The sequence below is a fragment of the Chaetodon trifascialis genome, chromosome 5 (genome assembly GCF_039877785.1).
Source record: "Chaetodon trifascialis isolate fChaTrf1 chromosome 5, fChaTrf1.hap1, whole genome shotgun sequence".
Classification (NCBI taxonomy): domain Eukaryota; kingdom Metazoa; phylum Chordata; class Actinopteri; order Chaetodontiformes; family Chaetodontidae; genus Chaetodon; species Chaetodon trifascialis.
The window spans coordinates 14,030,300-14,055,706 of record NC_092060.1 but is presented as its reverse complement, the minus strand read 5'-3'; the positions used below and the strand labels follow the sequence as shown (position 1 = coordinate 14,055,706).

Genomic DNA, 25,407 nt, shown 5'->3' with positions numbered 1-25,407 from the left:
GTCTACAACAGCCATAAGGGCTTTTTAAACCACTCCTATCGTGCCTCAAACCAGCCTGTCTTGCTGTCTAACCACAGTGGCCAAATATACTGACACACACATAACTCCACCGTAGGCTACAAAGACACAGTTTATCGCTGAGGCAGCCAGGCAAGAGAGTGCAGAGCACACAGTTTGCCTTGAGGCCTTCCTTGGGCTTGTCTTTCCAGCAAGATAAAGGATGAAGGGGTTGTCTTCCTTCCCTGCATAGTAAGTCTGATTTAAAGGGGAACCAGGGAGAAACCAATACCTCTTCCACCCCTGCTGCCTCTGTTATTGATTGAAGACTAGCAGGAGGAATGAATCGGGTGGCTATCCATTGGTTTGTCATCAAGAGCCAGACGGGAAGCTTAAGATTGGAATCTTCTGTGTTTCCCAACACCTGAGGCCTCCGGCATACTAAAGACCTCTCACATCCTAATAAGGAGCTGGCTTTCTTACATTCTACATTTTCTGCTGCATCCAGTCGGTGTTGTTTCCTCACAAAGGCTATTCAGACCTGAGCTCTTTAGTCCTTTATCCTCGACCTCAAGCAGACAATGTCACCACACTAAATATTGGTTTTCATGAGTCAATTCCCCCGGGAGCTCCTCATTTCTTTTTAAATCCACAGCTGAAAACAAAGGCTGGTGGAATTGGATATTAATTGTGTTCCATCAGAGTTGATTACTCGGGAGGTGTGAGCATGTTTGTTTGTGTGGCTGCACGTTGAGTGTGCGCATGTTGGTGAGTGCGTGTATGTGTGGACACGGCGTGGGCTGGTGAATCATAAATCTATTTTGGTATTTGAGAAAAGCAACGCTGAGCATATAATTACAGTCATCTGGAACTACATCTCCCCTCATCACACTATGAGGCTTATGATAGGGTCCTCCTCATTGTTTGAAGTGCATTTTGCACAATTGAATGAAAGATGCACACCTCAGTGTTTCTCTTTGGTGAAGAAAGATCATCAATACACCTTTTTTTGAAGGTTTTATCACATTTTCTAGATTGTTCACCTTGAAAACCTTATTTCTAGGTGTCAGTGGTCCTGGCAGTGAAGGAACTCAGCACCAGGCACCATGTAATATGGTTTGGCTCTAAATCTGAGTGTTGATGACTGCTTACCCTGAACACAGGACATATTCAATTCAGACATTTCTATTAGCTACACTAGCAGCATTATGGGGATGTCTGTCAGTAGACTATGATTTTCATAATAAACGGACAATTTCTTTCATCTGAATTTAAGTCAGGCAAGTATTGCAGAGATTACAATGAGACTCACAAGTCCTCATTTGGGCAACGTGCGTCTGACTCAAGTGTACTACGTCAAGTACAGCTCTGTGGTCCAGACCGAAATATCTTATTGTGTTACCAGTTAGTGAATGTTAGTATGCTTACACTTAACTAATATGATGAAAGTAAAGTAAGTACTCCTGATGAATATCCATTTAGCAGCATTGTCACTGTGGGCATGTTAGCATGCTGACTTTAGCATTTAAGTAAAATTAGCAAGCCAACACCTACTTTGCCTAAGTGCCTCACAGGGCCGCTAGTACGGCTATGCACTGTGACGATGTATTGACAGATTACTATGGCTGTGTAAGGATAGTTGTTCCAATAACATGGATTTTTAATTTGTTGTTTGTGTGGTGTTACATTGATTAAGTCCATTAGAATCAATATAACAGAACTGAGCTCTCTGGTAACGTTTATATTCGCTTCCAGTCATCTCATTGCTGTCATGAAATTGGCCACAAATACAGTAAAAATCAATAGAATATGTGTGACATATCATTTCCAGAGGTGAAAACATTCTACATTCATACATACATTGATAATAGCGTTTAAAGCACATGAGAGCAGAGGTCACACTGCCATGTCTTAAAGGCTATGAAACCGATTTAAACAGTCTTAATAGATTCCTGTCTTGATCCTCTTTTTACTTCTAAGGCTTACATTCAGCTCAACACTGTGGGCATTAGGGATTCTCACTAGATGTTTTATTCAGTACAAATCTTGTTCATTTACCAATGTGCTTTGTGCCGAGTAGACAGAGTTGTCTCCTCTCCTCAGCTGTGAAATTAAAACTGTGGGAAAAAAAATAACCCAGGAGGCCGTCGCAGAAGCGCTGTGAGGGGAATTATATGGCTGACCTTATGTGTGCATGTACATGTGTGCAGCGGTGCATGCACCAACAGCATGTCAGTGTCTGAGCGAATGTTTAATGCATGATTCTGTAGTGTAATTACAGTGTACAGTTTGCACTGTGGTACTGTGTATTTTCATGTGTTTTAAAGCAAAACCTCCCGTTTTCTGTACAGTGTAAATGTGCGTGTGTGTATGATTGAGTGTACACAGTCAACCTGACCTTCATTATCGGACTACGCAGAGACGGCAGGCAGGGGTCAAGCACACTCCGCCGGGCGCTGGTGGCAGTGGTGGGGGGGAGGTAGACTTTATTAGCGATTAGTGCAGAGCCCTGGGGGAGCAGCTTCAATTACTGCAGACAGCTTGCCTCCCAAGCCATCGAGGGAGCCAAGCCGCATACTACTAAGCTGCAGACGCCACATCTGGAGGAGACGTCTCTCTCATCGAACCAATCAGATTTGAGACAGACTTCAGTGGAGAGGAGGAAGCGCTCATTCAGGGATGGAGCTTTGATTTGCACCGAGGGTTTCATTGAGGGTAACCAAACAACTTGCTCCCAGGGAAAAGTTGGATGTGCACAAAGAAATGTCAACATGTGAAGTGTTACCTCTCGTCTTTGTGCTTCTCCTCATCTATCTGCCACCGCTCGTCCCCTCAGTTACGCTCTTCAGGATGTGAGTGTCTAAGTGTCAGCCTGCAGATTACCGTAGCCTTGTTGCTCAAACCCCTCTTCTGAGTGCTTCACCGTAGTGATGAACGGGCTAATTTCCCATTTCCATGGTCACAGAGAAAGCTGTCAGTCTCAGTATGTCAGATGTTATGAAAGCAAACCATCTATTAGAGCACTCAAACATCTAGACTCAGCTTCGCATGCAATCATCACCACAGAAAACGCACACACGCTGAGCTCATCTCAGCCAATTTTGTGCAAAGAGAACAACACTGGAAAAGTTGGGTCCCATGATGTTTCCTGTTGACGTGTTTGCAGTTAATATTTCAACAGATGTGCATAGGCCTCTTTGACGCTTTTTCAGACTCCAGCTCCTGATTTGTGCTTGTAATATTCTTGTAGTACATAATGTTCAAAAACATGCAAAGGAAGCATGATATTAAGCGTGAAATTTCTGTGTTTGTGTACAGATAAAACATCAAAAGAAATATGCCGAAGATATGAGATTTTTTTAAAAGCGTTCATCAGGATTTTAGTAATGAAACTACTGTGATGCTTTGGTAGGGATATTAGCAGAATATTTCATTTAGATACAGCCTTTCCCAATGTTTTTGTACTATGTGCTAATGTGCATTAGACACAGACAGATAGATATAGTGAATCCATTAATTCTTACACCTTGTGGCAAATTCCCCTGTTCGCAAGCCCATAGTGAAGTGCTTTTGAGAGCACAGAGCTCTGACCTCAACGCCACGCAGCACCTTCAGGGTGACCTTGAATGGCAACTGCCAGTCAGTACACACCCAATATTAGTGGGCAACCGCAGTAATGCTCTTATGGCTGAAGGGAAGGAAATCCCTGCAGCCACTTTGACTGCTGAAATGTTCAACAGTTGCACATGGGTGTAAAGTTTGGGTGCCATCATACTTTTGACATGAGACACATAGTGTACTGTGGAGTCAGAGCTGTTTTGAAGTAGTTTTGGGCAAGTCCAAGTCAAGTTGAGGCCTTTCCCAGCAAATAATTTTGTCAGTTCTCTGAATGTTGACCATTAAAATGTCACTGCGCTTGAACATATAACATTGAAAGGTGTGATATAGCCTTTTTCCTCTTACTTTATTTTTTTAATGAAATATTCATAATGTTCAAGGATAGGTCCAGCTCTGTGCAGATTGAGGAATCAGTCTCCTCTTAAAGGTCCATTTGATAGATGTTGTTTTGTGTTTATGATCATATCACATGATCTGCATCATCAAATGCATTTTACTTCATTGTCATGTAATTGAAGATGTTCAGTTCTTTTTTTTCTGGGCATTTTAAAGACGTCTTAAAGACATAAAAGTATCGGTTTTAAAGTCCTGAACTTGAAACAAAAGTTGAGATAACAGTCTCGCCAAAATGTCCATTAGCCATTCAGAAGCTTTCAATCAAATCTTCAGCAGATGTTTGTCATCATCTTATATTTCTGTCAGCTGTGCTCTGACTCATTTTTTTTGGCCTGTCTAGAGCTCAAATCCCCCAAACTTCTCAAAATATGAATCCCGATTGTACGAAGTAGAATAAAAATATCCATCCACCCATGTCTGGATCCTCTGGGCTTCCAAGTTAAAATAAGGACAAGAGACAAACAGAATGATTAGAGCCAGCAGTAAATGCATGCATTGGAGACAGACGCAACAAGAAGAGAACGGGGGGAGATAGAATAAAGGAAGGGAGGAAAAAAACTCATCATTGCTTACTGTGAGAGAAGCTGCTACCCGTGGGATAATTGTACTTTTCTTTTATCTGAATTAGTTCTCAGTGGCCACCTAATTGCAGATTAAAAAGACACTAATGATAGTCAGAGTTGAAGCACTCGCAGCTGTTTCTCAACACAATGAGACCAATGTCAGATATTATTCCTTGAGGGGAAACAGCAGATCATATTTCATTTTGTCTTTTTGTTGAACTGCAGATTCCACACTGCACCAACAGCAGGCTATGAGGTTTATGTATTGAGAGCCAAGAACAACAGTCTCCATGCCAGTGACGTGTTCCCTGTCCAGAAGAGGCTCAACAGCAGAGGCTGACCTCTCAGTAATCCATAAACATCTCAGACACAAACACACACACACATGCACAGAGAGAAGCCAATCCCCTTTTCCTCACATGGGACTAAAGACAATTGGATTAACGCTTGGACTGTTGGGACTCTTTCCTTCACGGCTTACAGCACCTGAAAGTGCTGTAACAGTGTCATCCTTCATGACAACAAAACCTTAACAAATGAAACTGAACCAATGAGAGATGTGCACGAGCACAGAGCCATAGTGAAAAGAGATTGCCTCTGACCACAGAAAAACCCCAAGTCCAGATAGGAAGAAAAATGGCTCTCTGCTCCTCTAGAAAGCATTTTCCACCTGGTTAAACCACACAATCTGTTTGGATGTGAGCAGAACAGTAAAACCTGCTCCTCAAAGACCAGACAGGCGAGATCAAAGCAGGCACAGCGCTGCAGGAGAGCAGTAACCCAGGCTGAACAGGATGTTCTGTCTCAACACACACAGAGGACACAGGCCCAGAAACACCAAGCCTCTCTTTATGACACAAATACACGTTGTTGCAATGAAGCACCAAGACTCCGGAGAGGGACGGGGTCTGACTGCTCAATCCGTCCCTCTGGTTTCACGCTCGTTGGGCTGAGGTTTGCAGGTGTTTTCAGAGTAGGCAGTGTTTGGGTCTGTCCAGTGCCAGGCGGCCCAAATTGTTGAGTGACCTTTTGCTCACTCCCTGAATTGACAAGTTTGTGAAAAGGTTCCGCTCTTTTGCTGACAGATCCCGGGCGATGGCTGACACTGATGCGCACCAAAAAGCAAAATGCAACCAGAGAGAGGACCAAAGGAAAAGGGGCGAATGGAGTGGAATGCGGAAATGTGGCTTGTTTGGACTTAATTGTGTTTGGCTTCATGCTGTCTTGTCATTTTAGGGTTATGACAGCTTAGACAGACCATAAATCTAAAGATATAGCTGGTAATTGGGAAGGGCAAAAGGCTCTGCGTGTGTGGTCTGTCACATGTTCCATCAAATCTTAATGAGCTCAAAGTCAACTCATCGATTGCTTTCACTTACATTCAACCACAGCCTGTCCTACAAAGATCTCTCCTTTTTTTTCTTCCCTTTTCTCACATCATCACTCCAGCCCTGCAGTGGTGTGAGCGTGCTTCTGAAAAGTGTCAGAGTTGAGCTGCTCCGGCACCCCGTGCCATCTGGCCTCTCCCCACTGTGTCGATACAGACATCAGCGGATGACAGCGTGTGAACAGCCTCTTGTGGATTTGATTCTGCGTTTGCTTCCTCAGACGCACTCAGAAGAGGGGTTTGAGCAACAACAATGTGAGGAGGGCACTTGAGGACTCTCTGTTCCCAGCACTGCTACTTCAGTGATTCCAAGGCAGTGGTTTCCCACCTCCAAGCTGCAAACCAACATAATTAATACTTGAGTAGACCTGGGTGTCTGTTCTTCTCTCTGTTCGGCTCCTCTGTTCGCTTCTCCCTTTGCACTCTCATAATATTTCAAAGCCTACAGGTCTTCATTTGGGATCCATCCCCAGAGCTGTGGGCAACAATGATGTAAACAATACAATAAATTGCTCATTTAAAGAAATAATTAACTACTTTAGGTAATACGCTTATTTGCTTTCTTACTGAGAGCTAGGTGAGAGGATTGATACCACTCATATCTATGTGCTCGGAAAAGAGGGAACAGCTAACCTGGCTCTGTCCAAAGGTAGCAAAATCCACCTTTAAGCACCTTAAAGCTAAAGTTTTCAACATGCACAAAAACTGAGGAGTAAAAATGACAAGATGTAGTTTTACAAGGGCTAGTTTTAGAGATAATTTTATCTCTCTGACAAATAGCTCTGAAGATTATTAATTTTAATTTGTCTGCCTCAGATGTGCTGACAGATTCTGTTACCTCTGGACAGAGCCAGGCTAGCTGTTCTCCTGTTTCCAGTCAAGCTAAGATGCAGGCTGTAGCCAGTCATCTTAGCAAACAAGCATATTTTCCAAAATGCCGAGCTATTCCTCAGAACCGGGGGCGCCAAGACCCTTTGTCCTGGAGTGCCCAAGCTGTAACTCAATAGTGGACCATGAGCCAATAAGAAACACTACTGTATTGTTAAGATGCAAAATAGTACCAGGATCCCAAATCCGCTTCATTGACCAACTTCCTGTGCAAAGTGTCACTCTGCCCGCCACACTCACATTATGACAAACAATTAATCATTCTGTATCCAACATATTCAAACAGCATTTTTACCTTAAAAAAATAAAACAGCATACATTTATGTTAGAATTATTTAAGAATAATTATGGCGGTCCATCTATGGCTCCCAGGTCCCACTTTGGGCTGCCCTGCTTTAAACCAGCTGCTCAGCCCACAGGTGTGCTCAGGAAGTAGAACAAGATTGGGTCACCTTGCTCCTTCCTTCTTTGTCCATCAGTCTTTCGTCTAATTTACATTTGAAACAACTTGTCCCCTCGACTCAATCATTATATACAGTATGCCCATTTCCTGTCTTTCCATTACTGTCTCAGCACCACACTTTCTCCTCCACTCTGAGGAGTCCTATTTTGTTGCGAACACAGCCAACGGCCTTCACTCCCCCCTGTGTTCCTTTGCAATCTCATTTTCCCTCTCCTACTGCTGGAACAGTTTGATTTGAATGCAGAACCGCAGTTTTCTCAGTCTTGGTCTAGCTGCGGGCCGCCTATTAGATCAAGGTCTTTTGCTTTTTCATCTTTAGACAAGGAGAAGAAGAGGAATCTCCCCAGTTCCTTGACTGAACAGTGCCGGGAGCTGCCCGGCCTTTTGGCTTTACCCAGCACATCATCAAACGGACAGTGAGAGGGAGGAAAGGAACAAGGGAGATTGAGGAGCGATAGACAGAGATGAGATCAAGGTCCCGGCGGAGGCCAGCACTCCCACTCTCTCCACGCTGATGACTCACTGAAAGGATATCTGCTGGTGAAAATCTCACCTCCTGCTATGCTCAAACACAGGGTTCACTGTGTAACTATGCAGCACGGAAAACATCTGCATTCACATTACATACAGTAAACCAAACGCACGTTCAGTTTGGTGTCTGCCAGAGAACACAGGTGTGGAGTACCGGGCCCTGCTCGATTTGTTCATCACCGAAGACATTATCTTGGACAGCGTGGACTAACTTTGAAATAAAGTCAACACGAGTAGAAAGTTAAAACCGTGATCAGCACTTAAATGAGGTTGGCTGCAGAGAAACTTCCCAGAATGCACTAGGGTAACAGACTCACGGACAGAAGTCAAATTGTGTGTGTTCCTGCAGCGTTAATGTGGTTATTGTGCTTTGCATTGTGCCCCATAATCTTTCCACAGTTTCAACATTTCCATTACTGTCATGCAATTATTTATTATGAGCAAATGTCATTAGTGATGTTTGTGCTCGGCTGGTGAGTTTCTCTCCAGTGTGATAATTAAGATGCAGCATTATTTATTAGAAGACCGAGTTCAGATAATAAACCTTGTTAGCTGTTGGAACGTAACAAAGTACATTTACACAAGTAGTATACTTAGGTAGGAATATGAGGTACTTGTACTTTACTACTTTACTTTTCTCTCTGTGCCACTTTCACAGTATTCACATATAAATTCACATATTACAGTCTCAGAGGAAATAGTTCTGCATTGAGTACTTTTTTTTAGTACTGCACTTAGTACATTTTTCCAGATTATATTTTTTCTACAGTTTCTATGACTTCATGTCTTTTTGGTCAGAGTATCACAAAATAATTTTATGTTGCTGAGTACTTAACCATGTGCGGGTGTTTAAGTCTATTCTGAAATAAATAAATAAATAAATACAGATTCTAATGCTTTTCTGAATTACCTACATGTTCTCGTCTCATCTTTGGGGTTCAACCTAAAAAGTCTCAGTCATGATCATATTCACATAACTGTGAATAAGCAGGTTTGGACTTAAGGCCTTTTTGTTATGACTGCAGATAATTTTGAGTTCTGAAGGGCTGGAAAATCCAGGCTTTAGTCATGAACAATCAAATGTCCGTGGACAAAGAACAGGACCCAGGTCTCATTTAAGCACTATAAACAAAAGGGAATGAGGACAGGAGAAGGATATTTCTGAGACAACTGAAATATGTCCAGGACACATCACTCACCCAAAAATGGATCACCTCAACCGAGAAGTCGCATTAATCTGCCTGCCTTCATTAAGCAGAAAGCAACACTTGCTCATCTTATTTAAACATCACACCACTCTCAGCACTGTTTTCCTGAATGCCTTTACAGTTTATACTTGGCAGAGTTCACTGAAACAATATGACAAGCCCTAAAACCAGGCAGTAAAAAGACATACAGGCTGTAAACAACGCATTCGGCATTGTTGTGGTTGTAAAACATTCAGACCACAGAGGAAATGGGCTCAGTGTTGCTGCAGTGATGTTGTAATGAGCCTTTGGTGGAGTTCAACACATCTTTGTCAGAGCCGCCACCCCTAAAGGTCAGGGGAATTTTTCAGAGTAAGCAGCACATCGAGTTTTTAAGCCGCACAACTGATTTAACTTGTGGGTGTCTGCGAAGTTGAATGATGGCTCTGAAAACTGGATGGGTATAGACCATTAACTCCAAATGTACAGCAAGAAAAAAAAAAAAAAAACAGGCTTTGAGGAATGGCACCCATCCTACATAATACAGAGCTGAGCTAGAGGGCTGTGTCCATCTAGTGTTCAGACGTGGTAATTGAAAAGGCATTAATATGACAGAAAAAGTTAAATTATGTGTGCCACAGGAACATAGTGTGGTTTCCTGAGCTGAAAATACAAGTAGCTGAGTGCAGACGTGTGACTCAGTTCTGTTGTGCGTATCAGTTTGACTTTATTCTTCCATTGTTCGCTTGCAGCTGTGCAGTAATGCGCTGATTATGTGGAAGATTTGAGATGTGTTGTCAAGTCACCACACAGCATGGAAAAAACACCCATCATCAAATGGCATCTGGTTTAAACCACCATTTTATTTGGCATAATTTAAAATCATTTCACTGTTAGTTCATTTATACAAATATGCTTTTGTTATATATAAAACAATTACAAACAGATTTCTACAAATCAAGTTCCCAGTGTAAAAGCGTAGTACCACGCACACGGTAGCATACAGCTCCGGGACACAGACAGAGAGCCCACAGGTGTATGTTCCACTTCAACAGCATTATCTGAGTGAAATCAGGACATGGCATTAAAAAAAAAAAAAAAAAAAAAAAAAAAAAAAAAACTCACCACAGTTGACAGTTTGACACTTACATTCAACCCTCCACACACCTATCTGGGAATTTTTCACAAATCCTTTGGCAGATCTCAAACCGCATCACTGTTGTTACACAAAATCTCCTGCTCGTGTTGCGCTTCGGTTATTCTAAACTTTACACAGGCCACAATCTAGGTTGACTTATAATACACCCTGCTCGAGTGAGTAAATGAAAATAACTATAGTAAAAGGGTTGCTGGTATTACTGGCAGCTGTAAGCACAAATTGGCAACCAGTCATTACTAAAAAAAATACTTTATAAAATATATAAAAATCTTCAGATGTGACAAGGCACGTTCCACCAACGCAGCTCTCGCTAACTGTACGATGTGCAAGTTGTGCTTGTGCCTTGCCTTCACTGCAACATGCAATTGCAGGGATGTAAACCACAATCTGTTAAGAGCTGTGGGCCACGAGCACTGCGTTTCATGTGCTCCATTTCACAAATGCACACAGGCTTGCTGCACAAGATGTCAGTTTAGCACCTGTCTTACAAAGAGGGCTGCAAAAAGAAGAGTGTTTACTGGCAGGAACTAAGGCAGAAAGCATCTGAAAAACTACAAAACTGAAACCTAGTCGGCTGGACCCGCATTCAAAGGTCTCATGTGTCACTATGGGAACCTTTGGGCTTGACAAAGGAGCACTGCTATGGTCTTTGGTTTAGATAAGGCACCTGACCAAATAAACAGCTCCTTCCACATTGTAGATAACAGTCCTTACTTAAAATATTAACTAGGTAGCTATGACACGGTGCTTCTTCAAAGATGAACTGATATTCCATTAACCAAGGAAATAAAGGAAAATAAGTGTATATAGCTTAGCACAAGCCAGTTTAAACATATTCTGGTATTATATGCTACACTGAATCAATTATGCAGTGGTCATAGTCTGTTGACCTTAAATGTAAGGCAACAATGCAATTGACAAGGGGTGCACTATGGTGTTCTGGTTTATCAAATCTGAGTATTAACTATTACACACAAACATCTTACTGATCAAATAAACATAAGCTATTACAAAAAATATATTCAACTTTGGCCATAACCGCACTCGTAGGTTAAAAACATTTGAGGAAAAAAAATCATTTACAGAGTAAATTCAACATTATTAGACAAAATACAGTCTCTATGACCCCACTCTGTCAAAAAATAATTCTTAGGCATGTTTTAATGGCACTCGGTGCGAGCCGCAAGAGTTAAGACGTAGACAGAGGAGAGCTGTACTACAACATGACGTCCTGATATGTCAGCTCGAGGAGTCCTGTACCAATGTGGGTTAATTTGGCAGAGGCCTTGTGACACCTGCTCCTCTATTACTGAAGAGGAATGGTCGGCTGCTTTTAATGGGTCCGGCTTATCTTCAAAGGCCTACTGGCTTTTCCATGCGTGGCAGTGAAAGAGCAGCGCAAGAGGCTGGAAGGGCAACCTGCCAGACAGCTCTAACATGCCAGACTGAGCACAATGGGAGCTGCAGCTCCGGAGTTTAACCTCTAATCTGTGCATACTGGTTATGGGGTACTGGCATTTGTCCGGTAGTCTTCACACCTTGTCTGGACTCAAGCTGCTTGAAATTAAAACTTGTTCACCCTCTACTTGGCTTTTTATTACATCTTAATAGGCAAGTCAAAGCATCTTGATGGTGACGCTGCATGAGACTCGTGAGATGCAACCTAGGTGAGAGTATGAGGTAGTCATTATTTCTCCACCTGAACAAAGGCAGATCTCTTCTCTCCAGTCAAACAGGGTAGCTTGGTTGGTTTGTTTGGATGTTATTATGGCTTGTGACAACCATGATCAGCATTTTATAAGGCAAAGCAGAGAAGCTATAAATCTAGAACAGATGTAAAACTGGAAAAAAGTGTAAATATCAAAAGTTAAAATGTAAGAAAAATAGAGGAGATACGGTCAGTTGCCTCAATTTTGGCATAGTCACTTTGGTGATGATGGCAACGGAGTGAAATCCTCCAGGAGATGAATAAGGAAGAGAGGAGTAAAAGAGGAGCTGAAAACAAAGTCTTAACTGCTGGAGGTGGTATCAAAGCAGCCAGATGACGACCTTCGTTCCTCAGCCTTCCTTTGCATCTGTGGATCTCCATCATCCCTCTCCACAGTCCAAATCTGGGAACCATTTATTACAACAGCACACACTTCTTGGTGTTCTTTTTCGTTACTGGATACAACACTGCCCTCACAGCTTCAGCAAACACCTCCCTGACACCATCCTGCAGCAGAGCAGAACACTCCATGTACTTAACAGCCCCAATCTGCTTGGCCAGGGCGTTGCCCTGCTGCTGGGTGGTAGGGGCCAGGCCCTGCTCCTTCAGCTTCTTCACTGTTTCTGCATCACCCCTCAGGTCCCTCTTGGTGCCCACCAGCAGGATGGGCACGTTGGGGCAGTGGTGAGACACCTCAGGGTGCCACTTGTGCCTGACATTGGCATGGCTAGAGGGACTGCCAATGGAAAAGCAGATGATGAAAACGTTGGTTTGAGGATAGGAAAGAGTGCGCAGGCGGTCATATTCCTCCTGGCCTGCCGTGTCCCACAGGTTAAGGCTGACAGTGCGCCCGTCCACGCTCATTTGAGCGCTGTAGTTGTCAAACACGGTGGGAATGTACTCTTCAGGAAAGGCATTGGTGGTATAAGAGATGAGTAGGCAAGTTTTACCCACTGCCCCGTCACCCACCACCACACACTTTATGGTCTGCATCCTGCCTACGACCACTGGGGCTGCAGCACCTGACAACGGAAAAAAGAGCACCTGGGTAACTTCTAATTACAACGCTCCATGCTCTGGGAGGCTAATCTAAGCTTTTCACCACTGGTGATAAGGGGGTGATTATTACACTTTAGATGACAACGGTCTACTGCCTACCGGGGACTTTGAGACAGCATGTTTTTTTTATAGTAAGACAGATTTTCACCCAGTTAGCAGACAAGCTAACCGCCGCCGACGTTAGCACATCGACGTAATTAATGATAACTAGGTTAGCTACAATTTCAGCCGTCCACTGTTTAACACCAAGAGCTTATAGAAAGTTTATCCAACTTGTCCTTGAACAAAGGACAACTAGTGAATCGAAAGTGAGACGCCAAGTCTCTGGCGTTTGTTATTTCGCACTGTTGATACTAGGCGTTCCCCCAGTGGCTAGCATCAAGCTAAGGAACTAGCGCATTTGGTAGCCAACAAGCTAGCTAGTTAGCAAACAAGTTGAAAGTTTATTAGCAAACCACTTCTCAAAAAGTTCTGTTCCTGGCCCGATAACTCCCTACAGGTTACCCTACAAAGTCTCTCTAATTCTAATATGTGTCTCGTAAGTAGTAATTTGCTGTAACAGCGAACTTTGAAGGATTTTGTGACTTACCGCCACTTGGCTTTCGATCTCTTTTTGCCTGGTATAGTCAATCACAGCCGCATCCGGGGAGCTGTCCATTACGTAGAAATCGACATACGGAAACAATGCAAACTGGTAATTGTAGTTTTTTGTGACAGACGTTTGCGTGACACTAGATGGCGGTGTTAAGCTGTTCTGCTTTCATTTGAGTCAGCAGCACGGTCGTTATACGAATTTCAGTTTTTATATTTGGCTGTATCTGCTGGCATGGTAACAGGGAAAATGGTGATAACTGTTTCATACACTAGATAGCTGTAGTAATGCTTTAAATGTATTTTGGATATAAAATCTTAAATCTGTAAGTCTGCAGGTGTCTAATCAATATGCAGTTAAAGTACAATATACGATACTTAAATTTATACTTATTATAAGGATAAAGTAGCTGGAAATGGAAATACTCCACTGAAGTATCTCAAAAATGTATTAAAGTGGAGAACTTTAAATGTACTTTCCACCACTGCTCCTGCAGAAAAAGCCCTCAGTGACCCACATATCTTTGCCTATCATCAAGGTCATATTCTCTAGGTTTATGAATGGAGTTCGGCATGATGCTTATTCCTGCAACAAAGATTGTTTCCTGCAGCAAAGATATCAGGCAACTCAATTTTCAATTAACGTGACCCATTGGCCACAGTTATTAGTACTTAAAAATATATTACACCTTGTAAAACCCATAGAATGTGTAACCTGTCTCTCAAAAGAACCAGCTGCTGAAATGGTGTCTCTTAATCTTACTATCAATCTAACACTCCAGTCAACCTGACTGTATGTGAGGGAGGCTGATTTTACCAGACTGTTCACATTCAGAGTCTGAATGCATGGACACGCTCAGACTTCATGCTCTGATGTGACCCTTTCTCTTGAACTTGCTACATTCTCACCATTGAATGCCACAGTGTGCCACTGTATATAAACACATACCCCACATATACACAGACCATAAAACAATCCTGCCTCCTGTCTTTTTGACCTGATCATCTCTTTGGTCAGCACTGGTCTTAAAGGCCATATATCACTTATTCACCTTCAGACAAGTCATTATTCTCACTAAGCCAGTGGCTTTCAGATCAATGCAGCATACACGAAGGCAGCTAAAAGCGGGATCACTTTAGACTATTCTGTCCTGCACCCCTGGAGACCCGTTGATGATGTCACCTCTATACACTGCGGCAGGTTAAGAGGCCAGCGCTGACCGACAACCGGACACTTAAGAACACAAAGAGGCACCGGTTTATTGCCTTTCCCAAGAGGTTCTGGCGTCACTGCAGCATATAAAAAGAGAATTCCCACTGGGACCCTACACCCACAGTCACCCTCCACCCCAACCCTTGCACCCCACTATTCTGCCAGGAGATTCCCCAGGACGTCTGTAGGATTTCCATGACAACAGCCACTGACAGAGATGAGGGTGACTGTGTCAAGAGATGCAGCAAGAGGGAGTTAAGACGAGAGGGTGAAAACTGAGGGCGACAAGAAAGACAGAGGACAGCAGGAAGCAAGATCGGTCACTGATGAGGACGAGGGACGAGTGTCAACCCTGAAAAGTGACAGCTATCTATCTATCTATCTATCTATCTATCTATCTATCTATCTATCTATCTATCTATCTATCTATCTATCTATCTATCTATCTATCTATCTATCTATCTAGAGAGAGAGAGAGAGAGAGAGAGAGAGAGAGAGAGAGAGATTTCAACAGCACATACAGGTACCTTTTAATACAACTGTTGAGCGCCTTTCTCAGAGACGGACGCTGCCAATATTCAGATCTTTATTATTCTTCTCTTATTTAGAAATCCACATAATACAGTGAATAACAACCAATGCTATTCAATAAAGTTATAGAATCTTTTGACATAAAATAAAAATGACAAACATTACAGTAATCATCTTCTTGCGGCCTCTTCTTCAGTTTGTAAAGTGCATCAGAACGATGAGGCCTCCCAACAAGAGGATGGACAGTTCAATAATTGTACCGCGTTCAGTTGGAACTGTAAGACATCCTGGTGTGAGAACACAATGATCACTCAGCAGAGGGGTCACAGTATTCAAAACATTTGGGAATTTTCCTAAAGCAGAAGAAAGAAACACTACTTTTTCATGCTAGACAGAATGAAACAGTGTCCCAAATTACAATTCTTTCAAAGCACACTTGTACAGAGTAATGTCACTTGCATCTGTTGTACTGATTTAAATTAACCTGTTCTACATATGAAAAGTTACTGTGAGATGGGTGTTCTTGTGGTGTCCTATTGCCTGCAAAGAACACAAACAAGTGTAAAAAGAGGTAGGATTTGGAGGATCTACTACTCTGCTATTGGGTACAGCATATGAGATGAAGTGTCCCTGATGCCCCCAGTGCAGCTCCCTCTCATGTACGTAGAACCTAAAGCACTCAGAACGCCAAATAAATTTCAACAAAGTTGAATCTAGACAACCTAGAGACTCAGAGATGTGACTGATGGCTCACAGTCTTCATGAATATCCACACTGTACATGTTAGACTGAAATCCGTAAAGGAATGAAAAGTGTGGAAAAACTCTCCAGTGCAAGCATATCCACGTCCATCACCTCCACAGCGGCTGAGCTGCAGTAGCTCGAGGCATTTTGGGACCAGGTATCCGTGAAGCTGTGGGGATTTTAGAGCTAGCAGGAGGGGTGCTTGTGCTTGTTGTCTTGGCAGTTTTGTTTCGGGCGGCAGATATGACAGCCGTGCGGATGGTCTTGGCTGTGGCGGAGGACGGGCTGTGGGCAGTGCGAGGCTGGGGGGGGACCAGGGTCTCAGAGTTAGGGGCGAGTCGTTTTGACACACGGAGAGGAGTTCCTCTGACGAAGGCTGGCTGGGTGCTGCCTGAGACTTTCTCGGGTAAGGATCTGTCAGAGGCCCTGCGGGTTAAGGAGGGCTTTCCTGGAGTCTGTTGCTCACTTACAGTCCTCTCCCTTGTGCTACTGCTGCGCTTCACCTCTGTCTGAACAGCGGCGGGCCGTGTGATAGGAGACGAGCGCATGGATATGCTGCGAGGAGTAGACAGCCGGCTGGGAGTGGCTGGATTAGCAGGGGTTGTAGCTCCATTTATAGGCTCAGTTTTGGAGCGCACCCTGGGAATGCCCGTGCTACTGGCAGGTCCCACACGTGACACAAGTCCCCTTTTGGTCCCTATTCCACTACGCACAGGGATCTTCATGGTTCGCGCCTCCTCTTTTGATGTAGCAGACCCTGCAGTTGTCCCCTCTCGAAGGTCAACCTCCCTCTCTTTCCTCCATTTGGAGCAGAGGCTCGGTGCAGGTCGTGGGAGTGGGGAGGTTGGGGGTGACAAGGCATCATAGGACCGGAGGCCTTTCACCAGAGTGTGGCACTCCAGTGTTTCACCCACACGGGAGTACGACCTTGCCGTCTCCCTCTCAGGACTTGGTAAGTCAGAGTACTCCTCTGGCTGTGATTTGCTGAACTCCGGGAGACTGGAGGGAATCCAGTTCTCCTTCACAGGTGTGGACGCGCCTTCAGTGTCAGTGTGCTTTGTTAAACTTGCATCAGGCATCCCAGCACTTGTTATGGTGGGCGTCTCTCTTGCCTGTGGTTGTGACTGGACCCTCTCTGGAGCATTTACAGACGATTGTGATTGGCTCTCAGATCCCTGGTACCTTAACAATGCAGCCTCGGTGTCACTGTGGGAAAGTATTCCACTTGTATGAAGAGACTGAGGTGCAGAATCATCAAAACAAGAGCCATCAGATTTACCCTGAACAGCACAAGAACTGTCTGTCACTGGAAGGCCAAACCTATGTCTATGAGTGGAGGTCTGCCTTTTAACACAAAGGCCAGGTGTATCAGTGGATATAGCAGCAGAGTTTAAACAGGAAGTGGGTGAAGATTCAGTGGTCATAGAAACCATGGCCTCATGTGAAGTCTCAGCTTCTTTTTCAAGACCTGTTGCCTTCTGTTGGTCTTGCAGTATATAAGAAATGCTCTCAGGCCCGTGTTGCTTGATTGTGAAGCCCCGTCCATGCTGAGAATGACTAAACGTAGTAACACGCGAGTCCTGAACTGCGCCCAAACTGCGGTTGGTTGTTTGACAGTGCTGAGACCTGCTCCCTCTACTCAGAACTGGTTCTTGGTCAACAGGGGAGCATGTGCCATCAGTCTCTGGGGAGCTACAAAGCGCAGCGGTGGTCTCGTGGTCCGAGGAACTGTTAGAGTGATAACTGGTCGACGTCGGGCTGCTGCCCAGCTCAGGGAAGCCTTTGAGCATCGATGAGTTGTGGAGATGGGTGTCGCTGTGGAGGTGTTGGGAAAGCCTGCGGGAGTCAGAGCTTCTCAGGCTGCGTCGACTCCACGTGTAGCTCAAGTTCTTCTCGAGGAGTTTCTCCAGCTCATCTTGGTTCTCTTGACTTTGAGGCTCTCTGGCAAGGCTGAGGCTCAGGTCCAGCCCCGTGCAGACAGCCAGAGAGCGACGCTTTTCCCCAATCTCACGTTGACGCTCCAGGCGTTTCTGCTCCTTCAGCTCCCGCTCTGCATTCTCCTGCAGAAAAGGGAAGGAATCATTTATTTGTCAGTGACTCTTAGTGCAGAGCATTTTGACAATACATATGTTTTTATGAAGAGATATTTTCATTAATTTCTAGATCTAACCTGAACAGCTTTTTGGAAGCGGTGGCAAAACAAATGGAAGACCCTGCAAGCCTCCTCTAGTTTGAAGGTGCTGTCATCTTCACAGAAAAACTCCACCAAAGCCTGACTAGACATCCTCATGCCCTCCACCTCATCCTCTGCCTCCTTCAGACGCTCCTCAGCCATCTGCACACAGGAACAGTTTAGTCATTTGGATTTGAATTGCATATCCACAACCCCACTTACAACAATTCTGCGATTAGCTGACTATAAACCATTAGATAATGTTTTCATGTATGCTACAGACATACAGATGTTTAATACCTCTAGGAAAGGTTGGGTGTGCTGCTGAATCTCTGCCTCAGTCTGGATGTTTGTTTTGAGGGCCACCACTCTGCTTTTTAACTTGGATAAGTCCTCCAACACAGACTCTTCACACAACCTGCAGAAAAGCAAGCACATAAAATACACAATTATAGAAAGAACTTTACAGAGATACCCATGTAACATGTCATGAGAAAGCTCTCATAATGTAAATCATCCAAAATATCCATTAATTATTTTTTAGTGGACTGAGTTGTGTCAATTTATATGCACCAAAAAACGTGCATGTGTGATATCCTTTACTTTTAAAGGCAGTATGAGGCTGGTCATTCCTTGGCACCTTGTAGAGAAACTATCCAGTAAAACTCTCCAACAGAGCTTAAATATTGGCTTGGAGTATCAGTGCTGTCATGACCCACTTTCGCTCAGGCAGCTTGCTATTGGTAACAGCTGGGCGCCTTGTTCTGATACAAGAGTGCGATAGATTTACATTACATTTGTTTTAGCAGCCTGCTCGGGTGTATTGCTGTCATTAATCAGGGCTTGTATATTCGCTCAGACACACTGTACGATCTGATGGGTCTCTGAGTTTTTGGAAGACACTGACCTGGAGGCGGAGCCAACATGGCCTAGTTGGCTGGGAAATGACAGTAAACTCTGGTCCTTTTTCACAGCTTCCTGTGGAGACAAACACAAATGATTATCCAGCTATTGTTTCAAAAGAAGCAACACGTCATTTGCGAATGTTGACAAAATCATATGCTCTGTGAAGCAGCCTGGCTTGAGGGTTATGAGCGGCTACTGTTCTATAAATGCTCGGTAGTCAGAAATGGTAGAAGGGTTCACTTTCAAAAACATATCTCTGTTTTTACTTATTTTCCTAAATCATGTATTTTTTTAATGCGCTCCTGGGGGGAGAAAATCGAACTGTTGGTTTACTCTTTTTCAGAAGATCTGTTCTGTTCTTGCAAATGAACAATGAAGATGTTTTGTGCAAAAACTAGTACAAGCAGCGTTAAGATTTTAACAGACATGGCTGCCATATAAACAGCTGTTTTACCTTATTGTCTAATTACAGAGCTTATACTTCACCTCCCCTCTGTTGAACAATGACTGGATATTAATGGATGTTTTCTTGCAATACCTAAATTTCAGATCTTACCATTGCTACAAAATGCAGCAGATTCATGCCAGGCTTGTTGGCTTTGGTGTCAGCCAGTTTGAGCAGCGATGAAATACGGAAACCAGCGGCATTCCCTGCATATCCACCCTGAGAAGCAACATGCAAGGTCAGAACATCATATACGCACACAACATGTGACAACTTTAAACAAACAATGATACCAGGTGCACAGTCAGAGTGACGTCCCTGAACACACGCCCAGAGCCAATAGCGGTTGGTGTATTATACACAGATAAAAGGACTGATTCTGCTTTGTCAGGCTGAAGAAAAGAGAGGAAAACAAACAAAATAAAGAAGCACTCACAGCATTCATATAGTTCCCCGCTTTCAGCACCAAACGAAGGATGGAGTGTAATTCAGGACAGCTCAGCAGTTCTAGGAGAGTCAAAGACAAGAGATTCAATACTGACCCTCAAGGCTGGAGAATAATGAGTATTAATGTGTATGCAGCAGACTTCAAGGCCTTAAAATGAGTCAGCAACTTCATGCTGAAGATCTGACACTCAAGCTGACTGGTGAACTTCACTTTCACACAGAACTGATAGCAGGTTTCTCCTCAATCTGAATGCTAAGCATCACATTTGCATTCTGGGTCCAAATTTTAGCACTCTAGGCTAATTGTAAACAGGAGCATTTCAAAGCACCAGCACAGACCTCGATCTTTATAGCGGTGGAGTACATGACTCCCTGCTGACAACGTTACCTCTGGCCGCCTCCCTCAGACATCTGGCTGCCACACACAGAGTGGTCACGGCAGGGTCAAACTCTTGTTGCAGGATCATAGCATCCAGACGGAGCCGAAAACTAATGGAAGGGGAAGGAGAGGGATGGACAGATGAATGGATAGACAGGAGTGAGTGATGACGGAAACAAAAAGGCACTCGCGATCAATCATCAGTCAAACAAACACACGTCATCACAAAGCGAAGCATGTGAGCAGGACAAGTGTCACATGCAGATCAATAGGAAAAAGAGCAGTTTCAAGGAGAGAAAAACAATCAGTTGGAAAGCACGGGGGATGTTTTTGGTAAGTGTATCCAGTCTAGGGCTGAGGGTGTACCTGGGGACTTCCACCAAGAGCAGGATGAAAAGATCAGGCTCTCCAAGCCAGCTCCGCTCCCCACCGAACCTCCTCAGGCGAGACTCCTGAGAGAGAACAGATGCTGAGTAAAATCTGGAAAGCAGCTTTGATTGAAGAAGAAAAATCTGGAGTACTGAAACCAACATGGCGTTAACAGTCAATTCCAATATCTTTCAGTGTGGCCCCTCTCTGGAAACAGACCACATCATACGACATGGTGTAATGGCAAACTTTTGATCATTCTAACCAGAGCCAGATGATGAATGAGAGTAGAGGGAGGGGAAGGGAGGGGATTGTCACTGTTGTATTTGTATGTCAAAAAAAAGGCACTTTACCTCTTCACTGTCAGGCAGCAATTTGCAGAGCTCTGTGAGCTTCTCAGCTCCGTAACGGTCCCCGGCACCCCGCCTGATATCCTCAACTATCTCCTTAGCAGGCCTGAAGAAAAAAAAAAAACACACTTTTGATACGACGCCACTGTTAACATGCGATGGGGTTTTCAGGCCTGAAAAAAAGCATGACACCCACCCTGAGAAAAGTCATGTTCTGAGCAGTATCAGCTCTTTGTTTTGCTTTGATCACACAGTATTGAGGCTTATCCCGCTCTTATCAGTCGGAGTGTTGGGGAGAGACTGTTGATTGACGCCACACTGGCGACACAAAGTGGCATATCCACTGGGCAAATAAGAAGCAGACATGGCGGGGAAAGGCCTTGGGGATGTCAAGGTGAAGGAGCAGGAATTGAGCTGACGGTCTGACCTATGACTGACTTCCTCTGAGTGACACATCTGTCTTCTATTCCAGCGGTTTTCTATTCTCCTCTCCCCTCCCCCCATCATACATTATGTCCATGCTACTGTGTGTGGCTTCTATCCCCTAACATACTCTCCTTATTCATAGCTCAACATTCACATCCATATTTTATTCAGTGACACACAGTTCAGGGTCTGTCTATGAAGACATCTAAGGCTGGCTGAGAATAAAGTATTTTTCATGAGAACATCAAAACGGAGACGTGGTTTAACCCTCTTATTGTGTGTTGTGTTATTTGCCCCAACTAGTTCTATTGAAAACAAATTCTGACCTAAATAGCCTATAAATAGACTTATCCCATAATAAAGAAACACTGGAGTGGACGACTCAGATGTTGATGTCTGACAATACAGATCCGTACTACACCCACATTTCAACAGTAGTTCCATCTGTGTTTGGAACAGAGGGCAAATAAGCTCCCAACGAGACAAATGTTTGTGTACTCAAGAGGCTGTTTTTACATAATGGCTTTCCCTACAAGTCTTGACAGATCTGGTTTTAGGAAAGAACAGCTCTTCAGTTGAGAGCCGCACAATTGAACCACCGTGAACCTTTCATGCACACGTGGAGGCACGACGATACAGCAGACTCAGCACTTCTTTTCAACGTCTTCCTCGTTATGTCTACCTGCAAATGCTGCACGCTTCACGGTTTTCACCATCGAAGCGTGAATCGGGCATTAAACTGCATGTACGTGGGTTTTAACGATTATGGAACAGCCAGACTCATTATAAGAAGTGCAGCTGTGTTTGAGGCAGGAAAACATGCTAAACAGGATTCAGGGGATGGATGAATATGACAAGCCACCAGTGGGGTCTGTCTCCATGGGGGGTTGCTTTAACATTAGACACTCTTTAAGGGTATCAGCAGGTGTCAACTCTGACTCTTAGGGCTATACCCGGCCACTAACCCACCACCCTCCTACAAGACCCCCAGTCCTGCTGCTCAGGGTGCTCCCTCCCCTGCACCTGTCCCCTGCAATATACTTGTATCCCCTCCCCAACACCAGCCATCCTCTCTGCTCTTCACACTTCTGTTGTATTCTGCACACACACCGACACCCACCCACCTCTGATGTATGGCCACACTCTGCACAGTTCAACTCAAGTGAAGTGCTGTTCCCCTGGGCACAGTTGAACACACTTCTGTTTCCTGCTCTTAAAACTGTCTTCACTTTTGACTGACACTCCAGCAAGTGCAGACAGAAAAGCTAAAAGCTGACACTGTTCAAGTGTGCCAGAGTGTTTTTTTAATTGTAATTTAAGATTATTTACATTATCAGTTAGTCTGCCAATCAAGTGTTTTGTCTATGAAAAAAATAGGGAAAAGGCTGTCCAATGAAATTTTTCAAAGCTTAATGTGACTTCTGAAAAACCCAAAGATATTCAATTTATTATGATACCAAACAGACATCCTCAAGCTGCACATCCTCAAGTTTGATCAACTAATTGATTAATCATCTCAAGTTAAGAATAAAGAGGCTTACATCTTGAACTGGCGTAGAAATATTCCAATGTTCATACTGCGCTTGGAGTCCAACAGGGTGATCTGTAAAGAGGCGAAGGACAATTAAGTGGAAGAAAAGTTCAAGAAATCTCACCATCTGTATACATGGCTTAAAAATACCACTGCTACCCCTGTGAGCTGACCTCTTCTGAGCTGTCCTGGGGGGATCTGCAGCGCAGCAGAGCAGACCTGCGTCGCAGGGTGCTGGTTCTGTCCTGAGGCTTGCTGTCCTTCTGACCAAACAGCTCATCCAGAGAATGGAGGTCTATGGGGAACTCGTCCTCGCCCGGGGCCGCCCCGCTCCACACACTCTTCCTCCCCTCCACCTTCTCTTTGGGAATACGCTCCCAGTTCAGCTTCCTCAGCCGGCTCCGACGGGCACTGTCTGCCCGGCTGAACGGCGAGGAGGAAGAGGAGGGCGCCGGCGGAGGTGGGGGCGGCGGAGGAGGGGGTGGAGGCGGAGGTGGCGGAGGCGCTAGGGGAGGCGGCGGCAGAGGGGCGACCAGCATCGGACGCGAATCCATGGCTGTCAATTCCACAGCGTCTGGGGCAGCGGAGGGAAGGGCAAGCTGTGTTCCATGAAAGGCACGAGACTCCTTGATGGCCACAGTCAGGTTGATGAGCATAGAGGCTGTGAGGGGTGATAGAGGCTGAAGAGTCTCTGCTCGCGCTGTCGGTGACGTCTCTCCACTTTCCAGTAAGATCGAGTTCAAAGGTCCATCAATAACTCCAGCCTTGGAAAGAAGACAACAAAAAAGCTTATCTCAGACATTATTGAGCACAAAAGGAGACAGGAGATCAACGCTGTCCCAGAGTGTTGCAACAGCAAGCCTGTCAGGCAGCTTTAGCAGAGGCCAATGACCTCACCTGAGCTTACTGACACCTGGCCTTAGTTCTCCTTTCATTAACTCGAGTTCTGTGCTCTGACTGGTGTAACAAGTAGCTGGAGCTAAAAATGTAACCTCTGGTTCAACTTTCTGTGGAAGTTCAAGGCGTTGTGGGGAAAGTACTAGCTGAGCAAGATGAGCTCTCCCCCTCTGCAGGCTGTTTGAACAGCTTGTCCCATCCTGTTCAGTTTCACCTCGCTGCATGCACACGCACCTCCACCACCATCTCCCTTCTAATTAGAATATATGGAGACACCACAGGCAGGGTGAGATGCACAGTTAACCACAAAGCAGAGAAATAGAGGGGTCTGCAGCTTCAGAAATCCTGACTTTAAATATCCTTCCCGTCCTTATGGGAGGTTAACACCTGAAAGCTGGTTGCACACACTTGCACCAGCAAGTTTTAGACAGGATTAGTAACGCAATTAGGAATGAGTCAGAGGTTTCAGGTGTCTGGTTTAAGGGAAAGTCTTTAATCGAGAAATGGCTTTGCGTTTGGCCAGGAACACATCCTCTCGTCCTCCCTCGCGCTGCTAACATGAATCACGCGTCTTGGGAAAAGCTGCAGGGATGCGTCTCATCGCGAGGCTGTTCCTGCGAGCGCCGCACGAGCGCGCTGCAAAAACCGCCGCCGGTGATCTCACCCTCCATCATTTCATGAGGGCTGGATCCTGACAAGCCAAAAAAATCTTTTTCCAGAAAATGCTAGTGCTGAGGAACTCGGCGGAAGGATGAGACGTAACGGGGGGAGTGAGTTCAGTCAATCAAATAAAAAACGCTAAATTAACGTCAGCTATGACAACTTTTTCAGGAGATATGGGAAACTTTTTTCATGTTGACATTTTGTTTAAGATATTAAAACCGGTTCTCATAACCCGCTGGTTTATCCCTGTGAATTTCTGCTATAACTGAAGTTTAAATATATTTCTCTATTAAAGGTTAATAAAACATTCTCATGTCTCTAATTGGGGACAACCCAGTGAAGTTCTTTCACTTACCTGCCGTTGACGGCTCCACTTCTGCGGTGAGGTCACCGCACAGACACCAACACGAGCTAGCGGCTTAATTTCGTAGGAAACTATAATAAACCTTCGCCTCCATCCCAGCTTTTTGTTTGCTGTATCTCCTTTATCCCGGTGACTTGCGCCGATCCACTCGCTCCAGACCTCTTGTCTTCCTCAACTCGGAAACTTCCACACAGTTCAGCGGGAGCGCGCAGGCGCGCACTCGCACGCTGATATGCCTAGCTGTGTCCTCCCAGTTTTCCCATGGGCGGATTTAGGGTTTTCAGGTGGCAGAGCACACTCGATCTTCACTGTTGCCCACTCTCAGACTTTGAAGATGTGATGGGACTGGATAGCTGGTGTGTGTCTTAAAAAAGACTCAATGAAAGTGTTTATGATCCTCAACACAATCACTAACCCTCAGA

General features: G+C 44.5%; 2 protein-coding genes across 2 annotated transcripts; both read right to left on the bottom strand.

The window, feature by feature from the left end:
- Window positions 1-9,874: 9,874 nt before the first annotated feature.
- rhogd (ras homolog gene family, member Gd) lies at window positions 9,875-13,600 on the bottom strand. Its single transcript, XM_070962600.1, has 2 exons — window positions 13,546-13,600; window positions 9,875-12,919 (listed from the first exon to the last, which is right to left on the bottom strand). The coding sequence occupies exon 2, from the start codon at window positions 12,888-12,890 to the stop codon at window positions 12,315-12,317; it is 576 nt and encodes a 191-aa protein (XP_070818701.1). The 5' UTR covers window positions 12,891-12,919; window positions 13,546-13,600; the 3' UTR covers window positions 9,875-12,314.
- A 1,836-nt stretch (window positions 13,601-15,436) lies between these two features.
- Window positions 15,437-25,091, bottom strand: fhdc2 (FH2 domain containing 2). Its single transcript, XM_070962669.1, has 12 exons — window positions 24,977-25,091; window positions 23,235-23,825; window positions 23,072-23,133; window positions 21,108-21,210; window positions 20,752-20,837; window positions 20,395-20,495; window positions 19,996-20,066; window positions 19,671-19,778; window positions 19,116-19,186; window positions 18,509-18,626; window positions 18,206-18,370; window positions 15,437-18,095 (listed from the first exon to the last, which is right to left on the bottom strand). The coding sequence occupies exons 2-12, from the start codon at window positions 23,715-23,717 to the stop codon at window positions 16,143-16,145; spliced, it is 3,321 nt and encodes a 1,106-aa protein (XP_070818770.1). The 5' UTR covers window positions 23,718-23,825; window positions 24,977-25,091; the 3' UTR covers window positions 15,437-16,142.
- Between the last annotated feature and the right edge of the window lie 316 nt (window positions 25,092-25,407).

What these genes read in the sequence shown, in the direction of transcription:
- rhogd (XM_070962600.1), bottom strand. Translation starts at nt 12,890, where the DNA reads ATGCAGACCATAAAGTGTGTGGTGGTGGGTGACGGGGCAGTGGGTAAA.
- fhdc2 (XM_070962669.1), bottom strand. Translation starts at nt 23,717, where the DNA reads ATGCTCATCAACCTGACTGTGGCCATCAAGGAGTCTCGTGCCTTTCAT. An exon ending in CCCAGGACAGCTCAGAAGAG is followed by an intron (nt 23,134 to 23,234) that starts GTCAGCTCACAG and finishes GCCTCTTTACAG; the next exon opens with ATCACCCTGTTGGACTCCAA. An exon ending in TCTGAGGGAGGCGGCCAGAG is followed by an intron (nt 20,067 to 20,394) that starts GTAACGTTGTCA and finishes TGACTCTCCTAG; the next exon opens with AACTGCTGAGCTGTCCTGAA.